The sequence below is a fragment of the Anthonomus grandis genome, chromosome 6 (assembly GCF_022605725.1).
Source record: "Anthonomus grandis grandis chromosome 6, icAntGran1.3, whole genome shotgun sequence".
Lineage (NCBI taxonomy): Eukaryota > Metazoa > Arthropoda > Insecta > Coleoptera > Curculionidae > Anthonomus > Anthonomus grandis.
This window is the reverse complement of record NC_065551.1, coordinates 12,016,185-12,037,179: the sequence shown is the minus strand read 5'-3', so window position 1 is coordinate 12,037,179 and position 20,995 is coordinate 12,016,185. Positions and strand designations below refer to the sequence as shown.

The 20,995-nt window shown below is 32.8% G+C and overlaps 2 protein-coding genes across 3 annotated transcripts in view; one reads left to right on the top strand and one right to left on the bottom strand.

Moving 5' to 3' along the window:
* Positions 1 to 20,995, bottom strand: part of LOC126737092 (protein smoothened) — a 51,051-nt gene that overhangs the window by 9,291 nt on the left and 20,765 nt on the right. For both annotated transcript variants that reach the window (XM_050441805.1, XM_050441806.1), the window contains 2 exons: positions 10,806 to 11,006; positions 6,087 to 6,366 (listed from right to left, as the gene is read on the bottom strand). In XM_050441805.1, the coding sequence (XP_050297762.1) occupies positions 6,087 to 6,366; positions 10,806 to 11,006 (481 nt within the window). The remainder of the gene's footprint in view (positions 1 to 6,086; positions 6,367 to 10,805; positions 11,007 to 20,995) is intronic.
* LOC126737094 (uncharacterized) lies at positions 12,029 to 14,000 on the top strand. The gene is made up of 2 exons (XM_050441807.1): positions 12,029 to 12,486; positions 13,196 to 14,000. The coding sequence occupies exons 1-2, from the start codon at positions 12,244 to 12,246 to the stop codon at positions 13,481 to 13,483; spliced, it is 531 nt and encodes a 176-aa protein (XP_050297764.1). The 5' UTR covers positions 12,029 to 12,243; the 3' UTR covers positions 13,484 to 14,000.

Genomic DNA, 20,995 nt, shown 5'->3' with positions numbered 1-20,995 from the left:
GAACTTCGTCAACGCATCATCGACAGCCATGATATCCCACAACATGTTTTTGAAAATGTCCGTCAGGAATTTGAACATCGCCTATATCATTGTTTGGCCAAAAACGGGCAACATTTTGAACACTTATTGAAATAAAAACTGATATTTTCATGTTTTTGCTTTCTATCTGAACAAATTAAGATAAACAAAGATTTTTCTAATTTTCTCGAAAACGAATCGACCGATTTAAAAAAATCAAACGTCAAAATAAAAGACTTCGACAGACCTTTTAAACAAGCTATTACTCGATACTCCTTGCCATTTAAAATTTTTAAGGTGATGACCCTGAGGGGCAGAGGATGAAGTAATTTTAGGTTAGAAAGTTGTCCCCCTTGACAAACCTTTTGACGTATTTCGGCGTTTTTTTTTTAAACAGCGGTTTTCGATAAATGCGTGGTGGGAAGTTTTCAAATGAACACCCTGTATATAATATTTTGTTATGTGTCAATCAAACTAATTAATAAAAGTCAATTTTCATGATTATTTGTTTTAATATACCCGACCAACCATCTTCTCAAAACAGGTATGAGCCCCCCCTCCCTCCCCACCCAGCTTAAATCCTGGGTACGCCCTTGCCTGATATAATTCTGGAGCATATCAAATTTGGTAACGAAATTCTAAATAAAAGGTGTAATTTTACAAACTTGGGTATGCATATGTTTCTGAATAAAAAAATCGTTTTAGCGATTCAGATAGAAAATACCGTATTGGGAAGAAGAATAATATTTTTCAGAAAGTCAGATATTATCTGACTTTCAACACTTGTTCTCTTAAATATTCGACAATAAACATCTTTCTTTTGGATGCTCGATTGCGGATATGGAACTTGTAAAAGAGAAACGAATGGGATTAGTTAGCTAGGAATTCTTCTCTGAAAAGATTAATGTTTAAAAAAATGTCTACTAATCCTGCTATAACATTCGGGGATATATTATCAGGAATGGGATATTCCTCATTGGCTGTAATTAGGGCAGCAATTATTATACCCATGATGATTTGTGTAAAGTAAAAATTTAGCATTTAAAAAGTTCCAATGAATGTTTGGTAGGGGTAAACAAACCCATAAATCTTCAATTTAAATTATGAACATCTGTCCTAGAACATACCTTTTCATTTAAGTAGGGTGAAGTCTGAAAGGTAAATATTAAAGAAAAAGAGTAACAGAATGTTGGGATCGCCTATGATGCATATTCAACCAATTGGTGAGTATAAGAGTGTGAGAAATAGAATCATATTTTCTGATTTCGTGTTGGTCGGCATCGGCTTGCCGCAGCATAGTCCATAAACTATATCGCAGGGGTTTACCTGAGACCAAAAAAAGGCTTCACACAACATTGTTTTAAGTTTTTTTGATAGGATTTGGCGATGTTAATAAAGTTGATTTAAATTTATATACGCTTTATGTAAAATTAATTAATGTACAAACCCCAAATTTATTATTTATCTAATGACGCCATGTTTTAATGACATTTATTTAGGTTTATTTCCGCCATGTTGATTTTTACGAATTAAATTAAATGCATATGTAATTTTAAGAAATATATATTAGAATTACGATTCAGTCTGTGATATTTCTAATTTATTTATGTATATAGTATAAATGTAGGGTAAAATTAAGCAAAAATAGCCATTTTTTAAATCTTAATTTTGGGAAATTCCTTTTATTCATCGACATTTTCTTTTTTTTTTACAAAAGGTATAGGGCTTATAAAGTTTGCTAATTTTAATCATCAAAGAAGCTCAAAAGTGTGAATTATCGCGGTCGGTGTTTCCTTGATATATTCGTTTTGTTGACCGATCCGCGTCTTATGTAATTATACAGTGCATCAAAGTAGCGGATAAATTCAATAAAAATTAAATGGACCGTTTCTAAAAAAAAATTCCAAACCCGTCGATTTTAATATTGGGTTTAGGGTTTTTCTACGTGGAAATTAAATATACAGGGTGACTAAAAAAAAGATATGACGTCATCAATATGTTTTTTAAATGGAAACCACCATTTTTTAATGCAGAATCGGAAAGAACGCATTTTTTTACAAAGGACATGGTACAAATGAATAGAGGGTTACATAAGCAATTTTCAACGAAAAATTATGATAAAATGTAAAATTAAAGAAATACCTATTCAAATTAAATGCTGGTATTTTGGTTTTTTAGTTGTTGTCTTTGTTGTTGTCAGTGTCAAAAAGTCAATGTATTGGGTGCAACTATTTAAAGTATTTTTACATTTGCAAAAGGTGTTTATTCTTTTTGAGAGGCGAAAGCAGTGTCATCCTGCATTTTATTAGTAAATACACTTTATTACCTACTGTAATTGTATGAAATATGACAAAATTAACCGTGAAAGAATCGAAATCTTGTGCATGATTGGTTTCGGAGATATGTCGCGTACTCAAAAGGAGGTCGTTTAGTTGTTTAATACAACTCATCCTGATTGGTCGCCTATTAGCTAAAGCATAGTAAGCAGAGTTGAAGCAAAATTTCGTGAATTCGGGCATGTTCGGGATACTCTGATAAACTGAAGAAGATGAGCTTAACGTTCTGTTAAGGGTCCAAGATAATCCCAAAGCCACAATCACATTTTAATGTTAATTTATCGCGATCTACTGTGTATAAAGTATTAAAAAAAGTAAAGTTTCACTCTTCCTACCTAAAATATTCTTACTTTAAGAGCTATCGGAAGATGATTTTGATCGCCGAAATGAATTTTGTGAGCAAATGCAGCAATTATATAATGATAACAATAATTTTGAAAAACGGATAATATTTACTGATGAAGCAACGTTTACTCTAACCAGCCATGTGAACAGACAGAATTGTCGATTCTGGGCCACCGGAAACTCATTGGTTCACAGAATGTCATACACAACACCCTCAAAAAGTTAATGTGTGGTGCCGGTATAAGGGAAGGAAGAGTTTTAGGACCTTACTTTTTTGATGACACTCTCACTGGTGAGAGGTATTTGGACTTTCTTCAAAATGCTCTTATCCCCGTTCTGAAAATTTTGTATCCGGATTTGGAAGAACCCGACATGCACCAACGTGATCTTTTTTTCAGCAAGATGGAGCCCGGCCATACTGTGCTTTACCCGTTCTCAATTATCTAGATAAAGTTCTTCCAAATCGTTGGACAGGTAGACGAGGGTTCATTGAATGGACACCCAGATCGCCAGATTTAACTGCCCTCGATTACTTTTTATGAGGATACTTATTACTTTATAAATGTATGTCACTAAACCTGCGAGTTTAGAAGATTTAAAAGAACTTAATGTCACTGACAACATTCAAAAAGAATTTTTAAATCGCCTTAGTTATTGTCAGGTTATTATCGGTGCTCGAACATTTAATTTAGATAGTGATTTCTTTAATTTTACATTTTATCATAATTTTTCGTTCAAAATCGCTTACGTAACCACTATTTATTTGTACCATATCCTTTGTAAAAAAATGCGTTCTTTCTGATTCTGCATTGAAAAATGGTGATTTCCATTTAAAAACATATTAATGAGGTCAGATCTTTTCTTTGAGTCAACCTGTATATTTAATTTCCACGTAGAAAAACCCTAAACCAAATATTAAACTCGATGGGTTCGGGCATTTTTTCCGAAAATGTCCATTACATTTTTATTAAATTTATCGGCTACTTTACGGATGCACTATATAATTCATTCACATTCCATTTTTATTAGTTAGTAAAATTTAAAGGATATGTTATAATTTATTGGTGGTTTAATTTGCCTTTACTAGAAACTAAGAAATAACATAATCAGGAATTTGCTGTACATATATAATAGGAAAAAATTTCGTTCAAACCTTGTTACTTTGTTACAAAATTGTTACTTTAAAAATTCCAAAAACAATAACCCCAAAAAAGCCTATTTCTATTAGTTAATAAACTACGCCACTGTATCTCGGTAGCATGATGCGCTCGAGAGAATCTTTATATCGGCCAGCCCCAGAACAGTCCGAAAGAGAACATCACGAAATGTGTAAATGCGGGTCGCTCCCGACGCCTCTTAATCATTTTTAAAAGCTTCAATACATAAATCTAAATTTTTTCTGACTTAAAACTAGAAAACTGTATTAAAAAAATGTTCATTCTCCAGAAAAAAAAAACGACGTAGCCCAGGCCAAGACACCCTCCTCCTCCCCATACGTAGCTCACCGTGTTGGTTTATGGGCAGCCTCTAATTTTTGCGTAAAATAATCCACTACTTGTCAGTGTCAAATATAGGTTTAGTTCACTGTATTCAACAGGTAAACTTTACGGATCCAAAAGCGTGCTTAAAGTGAGTACTTTTGGTTTCGCACGGTAATAGAAAACATACATTTAGAAGCAAATTGAGCATATTTAGTTGCAAAATAGGAATGTTCATATTCATTCTTAATAAGAACGCAGAGAACGACAATTTTGCTGTAAAACTGTAGAAAAATATTGTACTTTCACAAAATTTGATATTTTCATCAAGTCTTCTATTTAAAAAGTTCCACACTATTTTATACAAAAAATTTAAAAATTGGTGCTCGCAATCTTTTTTATAAGACTTGAATCGGTAAATGCATTGGTGCAAGTAGCCCAAAGACAAAGAACCAAAGCCAAAACAAATTGAATCGCCAAATCGCCGCTCTTTCGCATCTGGTTATATTTAATCTGTGGTATAACATTCATATATAGGCTAAGAAATTAAAGATTACGCACTATCCAAAATAATCGCAACATTCCTTTCTCTCGTCGATGAGCGACCGACTCCTGATAGAAATTTGCTGTTTTTATTTTTATCGAAGAACAATAATAATAGCAGCATGTCTTATCTTACCATCACGCTGGATTCTTGAATTTACAGCGCTATGATTTTTTTCTCAACTTATTAGGGCTGCTATACACCTTCCAAAAGAGTTCAAATTGTTTAATGGTTTTATATGAAGGCCATTTGGCAGTACGATGCAAGAACCTTCTATTGAAAGGGTCTAGGAGAAAGAACTGGAATAAATTATTTGTAGAGTTCTAGCAGTAGATTCAACTCACGATCAAATAGCAGTATTGGAGAGGAACTGGGATCATAAAACTGTTACCACTATTTTAAAAAACATGGGTACAAATGCTTCAAATGTTCTAAAACTCTAATTTCCCGAAGATCAGTGGCGAAGAATGGAATTTTGTGAAACTATGACGGAAAAGGCAAATGAAAATGAATATTTTTTACGAAATATTTTATTTTCAGATGAATTTTCTTTTCCCTCACATGGGAAACAAAATCCTTGCGTTGTTCGATATTAGTCTCGGGAAAATGAGCACAGAAGTTTTCAATTCCGTATTCAGTATCCTCAAAAATTGAATGCTTGGGCTGGTATTATGGGCGACCATATTATAGGGCCATTTTTTATTGATGGTACATTTAGCGCCAAAATCCTTTAGTTATTGCAAAAGTAAGTAGTTCCAGCCATCAAATCTTTCCTGATTTAGACCTGGGATCGGTCTATTTTTAACAAGATTTTTCCTAATCGGCTAATTAATTTATTAAATGGCCTCCTAGATCTCCAGATTTGTCCCCAAATAACATGCAACATAGAGCATAATAAAACATTTTGAGATTACGATTCTATGTGGGTTGTATATTGATGTATGTATGTAAAGGTCGCGTCAGAAAAATATTTTGGAAATGCCGAACTTTCGTGTAATATTTGCAAAAATTTATTGCAAGTAATACAGTTACCCGCATCAAAGTAAGACGCTGACTAGCGTCATACGGAAAGACAACAACGTAGCGAGGGAGCAGCGCAGCGCAGGAAATGCATACGTGCAAATTTATTTCGCCTTTAATCACGTCTCTAGCGGTTCAATTCCTTAACTTCTATATTAATATAAATGTAATAAATATAATAAAATAAAACTTTGTTTCAAGCCAAAAATGTTCTGTACAAAAGTATTTTTCTCTGTGTATTTTTGAGTATAAACTGAACCAAATATTTTTGGATAAGGTGGTCCTAGACGGGCTATTCTGTGATTAACTAAACAGTGCAACTGATTTTCATATCTTTTAACTTACCGAGATCTCCTAGACCGCTTCGACTTTTTACTAGAATGAGAATCCCTTCCACTTCTCGAATAACGCTTTTCCTGCTCATAGTCTTTATTGCTCATCTTCTCCTCCTCACTCTCGGAGGAACTCACTTGTCGAATATTTAAGCCTCTTCGCAATTGCTTAATAGTAATTTGATCGTTCAGGTCGAGGTTTTGATTTGCGAGTCTCATATTAACGGCCCTTTCTGAGATCGTAACAGAAACATTCTCGTCTTCTGAACACGTAAGAGGAGATGATGGCAAAACTGTAAATTAATATATTTTAGCCGAAGTGATTCCTTTTTCTTGATTTATTGATTCCTAAACCCAATGAATCAATGGGTTTAGGAATCAATAAATAAAAGTCCATATTTATTTAAATTTGGAGACGTTTTTACCAATATGTTGGCATCAGCGCACTAAAATACAGTGTGATTATGCAAGATTTTTATTTATTTATACATTAGAAATAAAGCATTAAAATTGGTTAAAAAATACTAAAATTTGGTAAAAAAATTATAGAACTGCAAATCATAAACAAAAGATACAAATTGAAATTGGGAAATCAGTTATCAGCTTAACAAAAAGATAGATAAATATTTAGGTATATTATTATATATTAGGTATATATAGAATGACAGATACATGGATTATATTATTCTAATACTCCCTTTACATGCAACCCCTGCTACTCGCGCTGCCTACTGCCATGCCTTAATAACTGCTTTTAATTATCTTTTTGTTTAAAGTTCGAGAATGGCCATAGCTCTATTCATCCATATTAAAAAAATCTCACCCAATTTTCGCAAAAGAGCCAGCCCTTAAAATTGACGAAAACAAAGATAACATACGTCACGGTCTCACAACATATAAAAAATAGCTACACACACTGTTTCGCTATAGTTAGAGTATCATCAGGCATAAAATCAAAAATATCAGTCTAAACAAAATGAAACTTAAATGCCTTTAAAACCTATTTTACAACATCCCCACTAAGTAAATAAACAAAAAATTCTAGGCTAAAACATAGACTCACCGAGAATCGAACCGGGCACCATAAGATTAAAGGTATGATTAAAAAACCTTTGGATTATCTAGACACCAATACTAAATTACTTAAATGTCAATATAGTTATCAACCCTAAGCTAAAGATTTAATCTTTATTTAATATTAGGGACAATCGTAAAAATATTAAATTGTTAAAAATGAGATTTGTCTCGAAAATAAATAAGTCATTTACACACACTAGAACAGGACTCTCTTTAGCCTTCGAAATTTCCATTTTCTACAGAAGGCTTAATAATTTAACAGGGTTCATTCGACTAAGAATTTTTGATCAGTCTAAAAAGTCTTAATAACCCGTGAGGATCTAAATTTATTTCTTTGGATGTAAAAAATCTTTTTCCCAGCATCCGGCCTATAGACTATTTAAAGTAAATAAGAATTCTTTTATTAAAAACATCTCTTAGTTGAATGGTCATTGATGGATTTTTAGACTTGCTGGAAATAGTAATCAACCAGTTTTTTTCCAGTGTGACAATAAAATCTCCGGTTTGTCTCTCCCCTCTTCTGAGCGAGAGTTTCTTCAGTCACCTAGAAGGTAAAATAGTTTAAATGAGAGACAATCCGTAGGTTTGGGGATTGTCTCACGGTATATAAAAGGTATGTGGATGACATTTTTATAGTCTGGAATGGCAGGGAGGAAGACTTACCAAATTTTCTTAGCTTTATAAATTCCTTAAATCCAAATATTTTTCTCACCATGGTAGAAGAACAAGATGGTACTCTGCCTTTTCTAGACCACTGTCTAAAGAAGCATTCGCAAAATAATTGTAATAAAACATGTGGCTTTAAACAACGGATTTCCCCTACACTTAATAAATAGATTATATTACAAAATTTTAAATAAATATAAATTGACATAGAATGTAGTTCATAATAAAAACGCAAAAAGATTCCCGTCCTTTTTTTGGTTTAATTATTAATTAGATTATTAATGATTAAGGTGTGGGGATTGTAAACAGTATACAGTGTCCAATCTGGTAGAAAAATGTCTACAAACATTCAAGAGCAGGAAGTGTTGTTTAAAAAAAATATAAAAATTCCGAGGTCAGTGATACAAAATCAGCGTTTGCTAACCATATGCACTACTTACATAATTTTTTATAAAAAGCTTAATCTTCTGGAGAAAATAGAAATTGCGAAAAGAATCCTGTTCTCGTGTATTTAAATGACGTATTTACCACAGATAAAATGCATACAATTATATTTAATCCGTGTATTTACTTTCGCGCTAATTCTCACGTTTTACAATTTAATTTAATATTTTTTATCATTGTCCCTCCCATTACATAAAGTCGAAATCTTCACCTTATGTTCGATAATTATATTGACATATAAGTAATTTAATATTAGTATTTAGATAGTCCAAAGGTTTTATACTCATACGTCTAATCTTGTGGTACCGGGTTGGACTCTGGATGAGTCTATGTTATTATTAAGTTCTACTTTTTTAATTTTTATTTATTTACAAAATGTTAACATTGCAAATGTGTATCTTATTTAAATTTCATTTCGTTTATACTGATATTATTGATTTTAAACCTGATGATGTTAGCTAGAGCAAAACACGTGTAGCCATTTATTATATGTTGTGAGACCGTAACTATCTGTTTTCTTAGTTTTCGTCAATCCATTCAGGCATAGTTAAAATGTATTTAACACGAATATTTTTCCTAATGTTTGGAAAAATATAGACAAATATAATTGGAATTAAGAGAACAGCAGGCAGTATGTACACAGATATTTTCGCTCGTGCTCTTGCGGTGGGTGAGCACTTCCCTTCCAAATTTCCTACTCACTGCGGTGGAAATCAGTAAATCGTTGTCTCCTCTTTTATTAATGTTAATTTCTTCAGTATTGTATCTGTGCACTGGGTGTTTGATTTAAATTAGATTTTTTTTATAATTGATTTGTAATATCTTGATGTGTGTCCTACGTAACATTTGCCGCATATATTACATGTAATTCGATAAATAATGTTTGCTTTTAAGAGGATTTGAGTTTTTGCTTTTAGTTCAGAAAAATAATTTGTTCACTCGAGAATCTGGTCTAAAGTGGTGTGTTTTTGAATTGATGCTTTTAGTTTTTCTGTTTGGTAACTTTAAAAAAAATATTTTTTTAATTACGTAATATATGTAAAGCGTCACCATAATTTTATTAGACAATCCTAATAAGTGATAATTTATTAAGTTCCTTCTACAACCTGAATTTTCGAGCTATTGAATTTTTGAAATAGTTAAAACAGTTTGATCTTGATTAACTGGAATTGCGTCATCCACGTATCATTTGAAAAAAACGTCAACGGATGACTATGATGACTATTTAGTAATTTAATTTTCCAAGCACATAAGATATATCTAATGTTATTTATAGATAATTTTATACAGGGTGTTTAAGAACTATGGGATCAAACTTGTAGGGGTTATTCAGTGCAACAGTAGAAAATATTTGAGTATAGAGACCCATTTCCGGAAAAGTGTCACTACGGCACTATGGCCCTAAGACGCGTTAAAATTTAGAAAGACAATTAATTGCTTAAAGAGGATTTAATCCATTTAATTTCTGCCCTTTGTACATGATATTACCATAACAATTGTTTAAAATGTGAACGTCAATGTCAATGTTTAAAAATTTTATAGCTGGAGATTTTAAGCAATTTACCAGCGCTTGTGTGTTGTTATCTTTAAAAACTATAACAGTGAATCAGTTTCTTGGCCTCCTAGGTCACCCGATTTAATGTCGCTAGATTTTTTCCTGTGGGGAAATGTAAAGTTTTTGGTCTACGAAACCCCAGTAGAAACAGAACAAGGCTTACCTAATTAGACGAAATTATAGCAGCATTTGGAATAATTCAAATAGTTGCCAAAATAATTGCCAATAGTTATTTTTACATAATTTTATTTAGAAAAAAAACTTTTTAGTCAGTGTTTTTTTAACTATTTAGTTAAAAAACTACAGAAACATTTAAAGATCTTACATCTAAATTTCCTACGATGTTGGATTTTCTATTTTAAATTTTTTGGAATTTTAATTTGTCTTAAGACTGAATAGAAAACGGTCCATTGCCGATCAGATTAGTTGGTTAATATATAACACATATTTTTGATTCACATAATTAATGTCAACTTTTTGGGGCCAGTTAAAACTGTTTTCGGATAATTCTTTTAAGTACTTAATTTTTAATCTAATTATATAAGAAAATAGATTCAAATAACATTCTGTTTTTACACAATTTATCGTCTTTTTAAATTTTAAAGAGTCTTAGGGCCGTAATACCGTAATGACCATTTTCCGGACATGGGGTCCTATACTCAAATTTTTTCTACTGTTGCACTGAATAACCCCTACAAGTTTGATCCCATAGTTCTGAAACACCTGTATAAAAAACTACAAAAATTTTATAATTACACTGTAATATGTATTATATAATATCCTGAGAAAGCCAACATAGTTGGCTAAGACAGCCATTTTAAACAAATTTGAATCTGTATTCATCGATTCCTAAGCCCGACAAATAAGCCATTTCGACTAGAAAAATATTGGATCATAATACATTTTAACCGTATAAAGTTATTCATAATATAATCGTAAAAAGTTATTTATAGTTTACTTAGGAATACATTAAAATAATGAAATACTTACCGAATTTTCCCTTAGCAATTAGTTGACCAATATTAGTTCCGTCCAATCCAGCAGTTGCGGTCCTTCTGTTAAGATTTGGAGCAAAGTTGGGTACGTCCGTACCATTGGTCAGTGCAGTTAACATTTGTAAATGAGAATCGAGACTAGTGCTGCTACCCCGTTTTGTGTTGGCGCGAGAAGGACCTCTTGAATTATAATTGCCTATAAAAATATAACATGAAGATTATTTAAAAAAATGTAAATAGAAGTGCAAAAAACGAATATCTGCTCCAAAGATGGAAGGCCATAATAGGTTTCTACATATTTATTTGATAAACGAAAGTGTGAAAAATTATATTCTCTAGGACTGTGTGAATTAATGATTTGATTGTTCGAATGATTTCGAAGACCTCTAATAACTCCAATTTTTTTATCCTCATAATTTATTCAGTTTTTTGTCTTTACTAACTTTTCCAAAACATGAACTTCTCTGCAACTACTATCATTGTCAATAAAATAATAAGAGTGTGTTATCATTGTCAATAATTTTACACGTCTATTTAAAATGTCCAAAGCAGCAATTTTGGCATTTACTTTATTTTTTTAAATATCACATTATTGGGAACAACCACTTTTGAAATGCATTTTTTTCTTTGTATAATTTGATATAATTAGTTTTTAAATTGATTGATAAATAAGAAAAAAACTAAGTCACATACATAAACGCATTTATTAATTAAAAATAGCATAGAAGGCTTTTATTTTTTGGATAGGAGGCTGCTCTTTACGCGTTCTTTAATTATTTTCCAATTGACATAATACATGACATTATTATTATTATTATTACATCTCAATCAAGATGGCGTCCGATACAGGCGTGTGTTCGAAGTGCTCCGACAATTTTATCGTTAACTCAAGATTTATTAAATGTAATCTATGTGAAGTTAAAAATCATTTGATGTGTGCTAGTATTAAAGACGCGTGGCTAAAAATAATTACCGAAAACACAAATCTTCACTGGATCTGCGATAAGTGCAACGGGAAGTGGTCATCAACCGTTAGTGCTTGCAGTGAAAATAACCTGCTAATAAAGGAGATTGAGTGCTTACAAAGAGAAAGAGAGCTGACTAAAAAGCTATTAGAGGGATTAGAATACACAGTGTCTCTTCAAAAAGATATTATTTATTTGCAAGAAGATCGATTAAATCATTCAAATAAACAAGGTAAAGAAGGTGAAACCAGGGACCTGTTTCATAAACCATACTGATAATATTAGCTATTAATATTAGTCTCATAAATTAATAATATTAGTATGCTTTTTTCTGTTTCATAAAAATATATATTAGACTAATAAAAGTGAAGACTAATAATATTATTTTACTAGTCAGCTGTTTACAAGTTAGTGAGGTTATGTCATAATTTGCGGTGCGGTTCCATTAAGTGGCGTTAAATTTGCATAATGTCTAAAATAAGAAGTAAAAGATCGGAAAAGCAAGTTAAGCAACAAAACTTTCTCCGAAAAATTAAAGACATGAAAGATAGTCTATTTGGACAGTTTTCTACCACACTGACCAAGGAAACAAAAAGATCCGCATGGATGGAAGTTAGGGACTATGCGGTTTCTATTGGATTGATTACATGCGAGAAAGACTACACCTACGTGCGTGATGCTACTTGGCCTAATATTCGGAACCGAACAATGGTAAGTAACTTATTACTTCCGCATTATAATCCGTTTGTATACAAACGGATTATTATAGTGTATTAAGATACACTATAATAATCCGTAACCATATAAGTGGTTTAGATATCTCACAAAGTCCTAAAACGTCGTAAAAGTCGGTTTAGAGGAAAAAAATCGTGTCTGTTTTTTTCTAAAAATCTAGTATGTGCGTGTTAAGTAATAACTTTTAAACGGCTTAATATTTTGCGTTGCCTATGAGTAAAATCTCAAAAGTGGGGTGAGTCGAATCAGATCCAGTTCATGAGCTTTACGTACTAAACGCAAGGCGCAAAGTTTATGAATTGGGCTTTAAGAGGAAGAGAGGAAAATTTTATTTTATTCATGATAAATAACGAAAGTGATAATACCATTTTTACCCAAAACAAAAAAAAATTGTTTTTTGGTCCAAAAAAACGGGAAAAAAACAATTTTTAAGTTATTTTTGGACAATTTTGTATATTTTTTTATTTTCTTATTTTGAAGGGATCGCATGATGGTATTAATTTCATTAGCATCCGTTTTTTTTCAATGTAGGCACTTAAAAAAATAGAACTTTATTACTCTTGCTCAGCAATTTTATTAAAAAAATATTCATGCAATTGTTTTATTACGCTACAATGCAGTGCTAACGCTCTAATTTAAAATAAAAACTAATATACTTTGTATTTTAATTGAAGATATTTTTTAGATCAAACTTGATAACGCAAAAAAAACTGGATCAGATGGCGGCCCCGATTCGAAACTTGATGACACCGACAAGCTAGTAATTGAAATAATTGGAAAAAACTCTCCAGTTATAGAAGGAATCGGGGTCGCGGATTCAATGGAGGAAGAGGTTGTAACCCAAACTCTACCGACTAATACTGAGACATTACCTGATGTAACAGAGATAAAAGAGGATGTGGGAAATACATTTGAAGATGTCGTAAGCCCACCGCTGAAGTCCCAAAAGTTAACAAGAGGTTATTATCGATAGTTCCTAAATTAATTTTCAATTCCAGCTGGCTTTGGATAGAAGGCTACAGCTGGACAAAAATACATTTCCATTAGATAAAGACCTCGATAAAGACTGTCCTCATAAAAAGATTATTACTTATATTTTTTATTTTTCCACCAAAAAACTCGTTTATTTTTGTGCATAGAAAGTAACCTTTCCAAGTAAGTTTTCCAAGCGTGTATTTATCATTCCCTACACTGTCCTTTTTCCATCATTTGATTTGACCTTTTTACTAAAATTAATTGTTTTCGGTTGCAGGATGTCTTAAGAGAAAAATCATTGTCCAAAATTCCAATGAAACAAAATACCTCGAGGACCTCAAGAGAAAAAAACTTGAACTAGAAGTCCGAAAATTGGAGTTGGAAGTGTGGGATAAAGAAAGGTCACTTAATGTAAGTCACTGTAACCTTACAAGCCATATTGAAGAGCAAAAGGACACACAAAATATTACTGAATATATTTTAAATGAAGAAGGTGATGTAATCGGTATTAATGAAAAACTATGACTGATTTAAAAAAAAATTTTATCTATCTAAATAAAAAAGGTAAATAAAGAACAATTTTGCATTTAAAAAAATATATTGTAGTTTCTTTTATACGTCCTAACCTTTCTTTTATTGTCCTATATTTTAATTAATTATTACGAAAATAATTGTAAAAATAGTTAAGTTTCTCCTCAGCTCCTATATCTATTTCATCTTGTTCTTCTGCATCTATGTTGTCATCATTGGCATTTTCTTCCTCCTCTATGTTATATTGTTCGTTATCTGCTTTTGATATGTTGCAAAGAGTGACGCAACATTTTATCATTTCGCAAGCAAACACTGTATTTCTCAGTCGAACATAATTGAGGCAAGGAAATTTTTCTTTTAAAATGCCTATAGCACATTCAACTACTCTGCGAGTCGTTTTATGAGCTCTTAGAAATCGCATTTGCGAAGCGTCACCGTCATTTCGTAAAACAGGTGGAATAAGCCATGATTTAAGTGGATAAATGGAGTCCAGTCCCAGCAATACAGATCCTGGAAATGGTCGCCAACCGTTTTCCATTCTTTGGAATAATGAACTAGTTCGCAGAACTCTCGCATCACTTACGCTACCAGGCCAGTTAGCGGAAACGTAGTAAAATTTTAACGAAGGACCACAAACAAGCATAATATTTAAAGAGTGGTTTCCATGGCGATCAACAAAAGCTGGTTCATGTAAACTAGGGGCATCAACTTTAATAAGTGTTCCATCAACTGCTCCACAAACAAGCGGCATACCAGCAATTTGTTTAAATTGATACATAACTCTTCCAATATCATCGGGCCAACAAACGGTTTCTCTAAGCATGGTTCTGTTAATAGATAGAACAACTTTGTGAACTATACGGCATACTGTAGCTTTTGAGATGCCATGCATATCTCCTGCACTGTGATACTGCATGCCACTTCCAAGCCAATGTAAAGCAACCATTAGTTGCTGTTTCGGCGTTAACGCGTAATTTCGCCTTGTATCGTGGGCTAGTTGTTGTTCTATTCTGTTTAAAATTACGTAGAACTTCGCACTAGGTAACCTAAATCGTTCATTAAATTCATAAGTATCTTCTATATAAAAATAGGAAATTCGTTCCCTAAATATTCTTGGTCTTCTCACAAAAACTCTCTCTTCCTCGTCACTTGATTCAGAATCGCCCATTTTGTAAACTTTTGCAAATTAACTCTATTATTCTAACTCACATTATTATGCTAAAAACACTCATAAAAATACATCAATTTTATTAGTAAAATTTATGAAGTCTAGGTATTTATGAAACAGTTCTCAAATTATCCTAATAAAATGTACTAATTTATTAACCAATACGCTAATAATTAATAATATTATCTAATAAGTTTATGAAACATAAATTGATAATGTAAACTAATATTACTAGATTTTTGCCAATAATATTGGACTAATATTTTTTATGAAACAGGCCCCAGGCGGTACCACAATCAAAACATTACCCCGCGCCCACCGCTTTCCTCCGAGGTTGCCGGCGGCAGCGATGCAGTGACGCAGTCAACATCGAGTGTGGTAAGCAATGGTGCCACAGTAAGAAAACCAACTTCTCCGAGGCCAGCAAAAAAGCTTTGTGAGTGTTGCCAAATCTACCGCCATTGGTACCAACAGTAAAACTTCAAAATTGCCCATGCCCAGCTCTAGCGTGACATTAGACGTCAACAATGGCAATATGAGGTTAGGCGAAACGTCAACATCATCAAATTCCCGCCAAGAATACATTGTAAACAATAACAAAGTAATTTTTGATAGAAAAGCCGTGGGAAATGCTGTGATCCAAGCACAGCAAATCAATTATATGGAGGAAATTCGGCAACTTGGAAAGGACCAATATGATAACGATTGGACAGTGGTTGATCATAAACAAAATCGCAACAGAAATAGAAAATTTGTAGTTGGCCGGGGGATACAACTGCCATAAAAACAATACCAAAATACGCGGCATTGCATGTTACCAGACTTGCCCCAAATACTAAGCCAGAGGATTTAAAAACCATCTTAATAGATAAATTTCCCGAGGTGGTTTGCGAACCAGTACAGTCAAAACACCCAGGTATTTATACATCAATGAAAGTCACAATAAATCAAGATAACTTTAAAAAGGCATGGAATAAGGAGATCTGGCCGAATGGAGCCATTATATCGAGATTTTTTATGAAGAGGAGGGTGCCACAAATAAATCAAGTGGACCCTCAATAAAAAAAAATGGAGGCTCAAATACCCCTATATCTACATTAAAAGTTATGCATTTAAATACCCAAAGTATAAATAATAAAGTACTGGAAGTTGAGGTGATCTTAGATGAGGTAAAGCCAGATTTATTTTGTATTTCTGAACACTGGCTCCAGCATAACTTTATGGAACTGTTTAGCCTAAATAATTATTTGATGCTAAATTACTCTTCAAGGACTGAGTCTAGGGGAGGAGGAACTGCAATTTTTATTAGAAATAAATTATCTCCTGTCTTAAACATAAGCAAAATTCAAACGGAAATAAATATTGTAGAAAAAGATTTTGAGTACACAGGTTCACAGGTCTTAATTAAGGATAAGTTTTTTATAATTATATGTATCTATAGATTTCCAAATGGTAATTTTGAAGTTTTTTTGTCTAAACTAAATGATCTTTTGACAGTAACATACTCAGCAAAGAAACATTATATAATTTGTGGTGATTTTAATGTAAACTTTTTGGTAAATAATGAAAATTCTTTTTTGCTATCACAATTAATGCTGAGCTTTGGGCTTAAATCGCAAGTTCATGGGGTAACTAGGCCTAACTCAGGTACACAGCTCGATAATATTTTTAGTAATTTGGATCAGTCAGTATCTGAAATTTTTGTAACTCACGTCTCAGATCACTATGGGCAAATCATGTCATATCAATATGATAAGCCTATTACAAAGGCTTTATATATTAAAAAACGATTTTTTACACCTTCTAATATACAAAGTTTTGTAGGTTATCTCAAAGAGGAAAAATGGGACGATATCCTAACTATAAACGATCCAAACAGGAAATATGAAAGTTTTTATAATACACTCTATTACTACTTTGATAAATCATTTCCTCCAGTATCATTCTCCCCAAGTATATTAAAGATCTATATGTATGGTCAAAAATGACAAATTGTGAAAGGCATAAACAATTATTTAAAACTGAAAAGAAAAATTATCGCAAATATCTACAAAATTATAAAACCACAATAAATGAAAATAAAATTGCAATTTCTGATAATAAAACAAAAGTTGCTTGCACCATTTTTAATCAAGAGTGCAATAAAAACATAAAAAACAATAAAACAATTAAAATATCTCATAATGGAAATATAACTGAAGATCCACAAACAATCGCGGATTTGTTTATAAATCAATTTGATATCCCAACTGTCTACCCTTCAAGTCATAAACCTTTAAAAAACCCCATAACTCAAACCATATTTTTAGATCCTGTAGATAGCTTGGAAATTTTTCGTATCATAATCAACTTGCCAAATAAATTTTCTGTAGGTCTAGATGAAATTCCAACTATAATTTTGAAACATTCAGCCAAATTCATAGCTAAACCAATATCAAGCATAGTAAACCTTTGTTTTCAAACAGGTACATTTCCCTCTGCCCTTAAGGCTGCAAGAATTGTGCCGGTACATAAAAAGGGAGATGCCCAGGTACTAGAGAATTACAGACCTGTATCTCTTCTGTCTTCCTTGTCCAAGGTTTTTGAAAGAGCTATATATAGCCGATTAATGACCTTCTTAGATCAGTATAATATACTTTCTGATAAACAGTATGGCTTTAGACCTAATTGATCAACACAATTGGCAATATTCACAACAATAAATCATATAATAAACAATGTTGACTGTAACAGGAGGGTGGCTGGGCTTTTTTTTGATCTTTCTAAGGCCTTTGACACCATTGATCATAGGATGTTGTTGCATAGATTGGAACACTATGGTTTGAGAGGATTGTCTGGTGCTTTACTGGGGTCTTATCTGGAGGAAAGAAAACAAATTGTGTGTATCTCAAAGGACAATAGAAATTATTATTCTAAGCCAGTTATTGTTTCGCAAGGTGTACCTCAGGGCTTGATTCTCGGTCCTGTGCTGTTTCTATTGTATGTGAATTCACTTTCAGATGAGGTGGCTGCGGGACTCCTCTGTCAGTATGCTGATGATACATCGGCTGTCGTGGTGGGGCAGGATTTTGGGAGCCTGGCTAACGAGTGCTCATGTGCAGCGGGGACAATGCAGGATTGGTGTGATGAGGCAGGGTTAATTAAGAACTGCGAAAAGACTGGTCTAATGCTATTTCAGAAAAATCCCAAATTAACAGAGTCTGTTTATTTGAAAATGCGAGGCAAATCAGTGCCTGTGGAAAACACAGTTAAATTTTTAGGGGTCACCTTGGACACTGCTCTTGGCTGGGAGGAACATGTGAGGGTGCTCCAATCTAAACTAAATATCTTTTGTGCATTAGTGCGAAGACTAAAATATTCATTAACAGTAAATTCCATAAGACAGTTTTATTTTGCAGGGGTGCAGTCATTGATTGCCTATAGTGTGATGTTTTGGGGAACATCCTCTGTGGCTCCTCAAATTTTTGTAGTTCAGAAAAGGATCATTAGAGCTATGCTGGGGTTGCGCCCTGGAACATCATGCAAACCACATTTTGAATCACTGAACATAATGACTGTGCCTTCAATCTACTTTATGTCCTTAGTGATGTTTGTCAAAAGGCACCCACACCTTTTTTCAGTAAACAGTGACCATTATGGCACTGATATTGCAGTAATCACAAGGGGGAGGGAAGATCTTCGGGCACCAGCCCATGGTTCAGCTTTTTGAAAGGGGTCCTTATTATATGGCAGTTAAAGCATATGAGTTATTACCACCAGAAATAAAATCCATTAATAATAGTGTTAAATTTAGGAAAGCCACTAGTCAGTTTCTTTTAGATAAGTGCTTTTATGATTTTAAATTTAGATTTTGATGTGCCAGACCTGTGAACCTGTTACACATATGTACATATTCTATATATTTTGAACTTCATTTATTGATATTGTAATTTTAACTTTGTAGTTGCTGTTTTAACTTTTACTGTTTGTTAGTCTATCTCATTTTATTCTATATGTATTTGATTGTATCATGTTACTTATTATATGCAATATTCATCGTGAATCTATTTTAGGGAATTCACCATTTCTGCTTGACGTTGCTTTGTCAAATTTATTTTGATTTTGTTGGCAATAAAGGAAATATTATTATATTATTATTATTATTATTATCTCGTCAATTGCAGTTTTAGTGTTTCCTCATATTTCGTATGTTTACTGACTATATTTCTGCAAAACTGCATTTCAATAGTCGTTGTTCGTAATAAGTTGCTATTTAAAAAAAAACAGAAGTAACGAAAAATAACAGAATATGTCAAAAGATGCTCTTATAACTGTTTTATCGATACACCAAAATTAATTTCTTTATCTTGAAAAGTAAAAAAGTTACTAAGTGTTCCTTTTTTCCTGTGTCACCCGGTATATAATGCATCCGTAAAGTAGCGCATAAATTTAATAAAAATGAAATGGACCGTTTCTGATTAAACAAATACCTATCTAAATTAAATGTTGGTATTTTGTCGTTGTTGTTGTCATTGTCAAAAAGTGAGTATATTTTGGTGCAACTATTTGAAGTATGTTTACATTTGCAAGTGCGGCTTATTCTTTTGAGAGGCGAAAGCAGTGTCATCCGGCGTTTTATTAGTAACTACACTTACTACACTACTATAATAATTCAGTTGTTTAATGCAACTCATCCTGATCGGTCGCCTATTAGCCAAAGCATGGTAAGCAGAGATGGAGCAAAGTTTCGTGAATTCGGGTATGTTCGGGATACTCAAAAAGCGGGTCGGGGTTCAATAACTGAAGAAGATGAGCTTAACGGTCCAAGATAATCCCAAAGCCACAATCACAGGCACGACTTCTAATGTTAATTTATTGCGATATACTGTGCATAGTATATCGCAAAAGCAAAGTTCCACTCTTCTAAAATATTCTTACTTCAAGAGCTATCGGAAGATGATTATGATCGCCGAAATGAATTTTGTGAGCAAATGCGGCAATAATGTAATGATAACAATAATTTTGTAAGACAGATAATATTTTCTGACGAAGCAACGTTTCTTTAAACGGCGATGTAAACAGACAGAATTGTCGATACTGGGCGACTGAAAACCCTCATCGATTCACAGAATGTCATTAAACAAAACCCTCAAAAAGTGAATGTGTGGTGCGGTATAGTGGAACGAAGAGTTTTAGGACCATACTTGTTTGATGACACTCTCACTAGTGAGAGGTATTTCGACTTTCTTCAAAATGATCTTATCCCCGCTCCGATAACTTAGTATCCGGATTTGGAAAAAACCCGACATGCACCTACGTGATCTTTTTTTCAGCAAGATGGAGTCCCACCAGACTATGCTTTACCCGTTCGCAATTATCTAAATGAAGTTCTTCCAAATCGTTGAATAGATAGACGAGAGTTTATTGAATGGCCACCCAGATCGCCAGATTTAACTCCCCTCGATTACTTTTTATAGGGATACTTAAAAAGTAAAGTGAATGTCACTAAACCAGTGAATTTAGAAGATTTAAAAGAACAAATACGCCAGGAAATTAGAAATAGTACTTCAGATATCATTGACCACGTTCAAAAAGAATTTTTAAATCGCCTTGGTTGTCAGATTGTTAACGGTGCTCAATTCGAACATTTAATTTAGATAGATATTTCTTTAATTTTACATTTTATCATAATTTTTCGTTTAAAATTGCGTATGTAACTACTATTCATTTGTACCACATCCTTTGTAAAAAATGCATTCTTTCTCATTCTGCATTAAACAATGGTGGTTTCCATTAAAAAAAAACATATTGATGACATCATATCTTTTTTTT

Bases quoted from the DNA above. Each gene is read 5' to 3' on its own strand.
- LOC126737094 (XM_050441807.1), top strand. From the start codon at position 12,244: ATGTCTAAAATAAGAAGTAAAAGATCGGAAAAGCAAGTTAAGCAACAA. The intron at 12,487-13,195 runs GTAAGTAACTTA...GATATTTTTTAG, and splicing joins ATATTCGGAACCGAACAATG to ATCAAACTTGATAACGCAAA.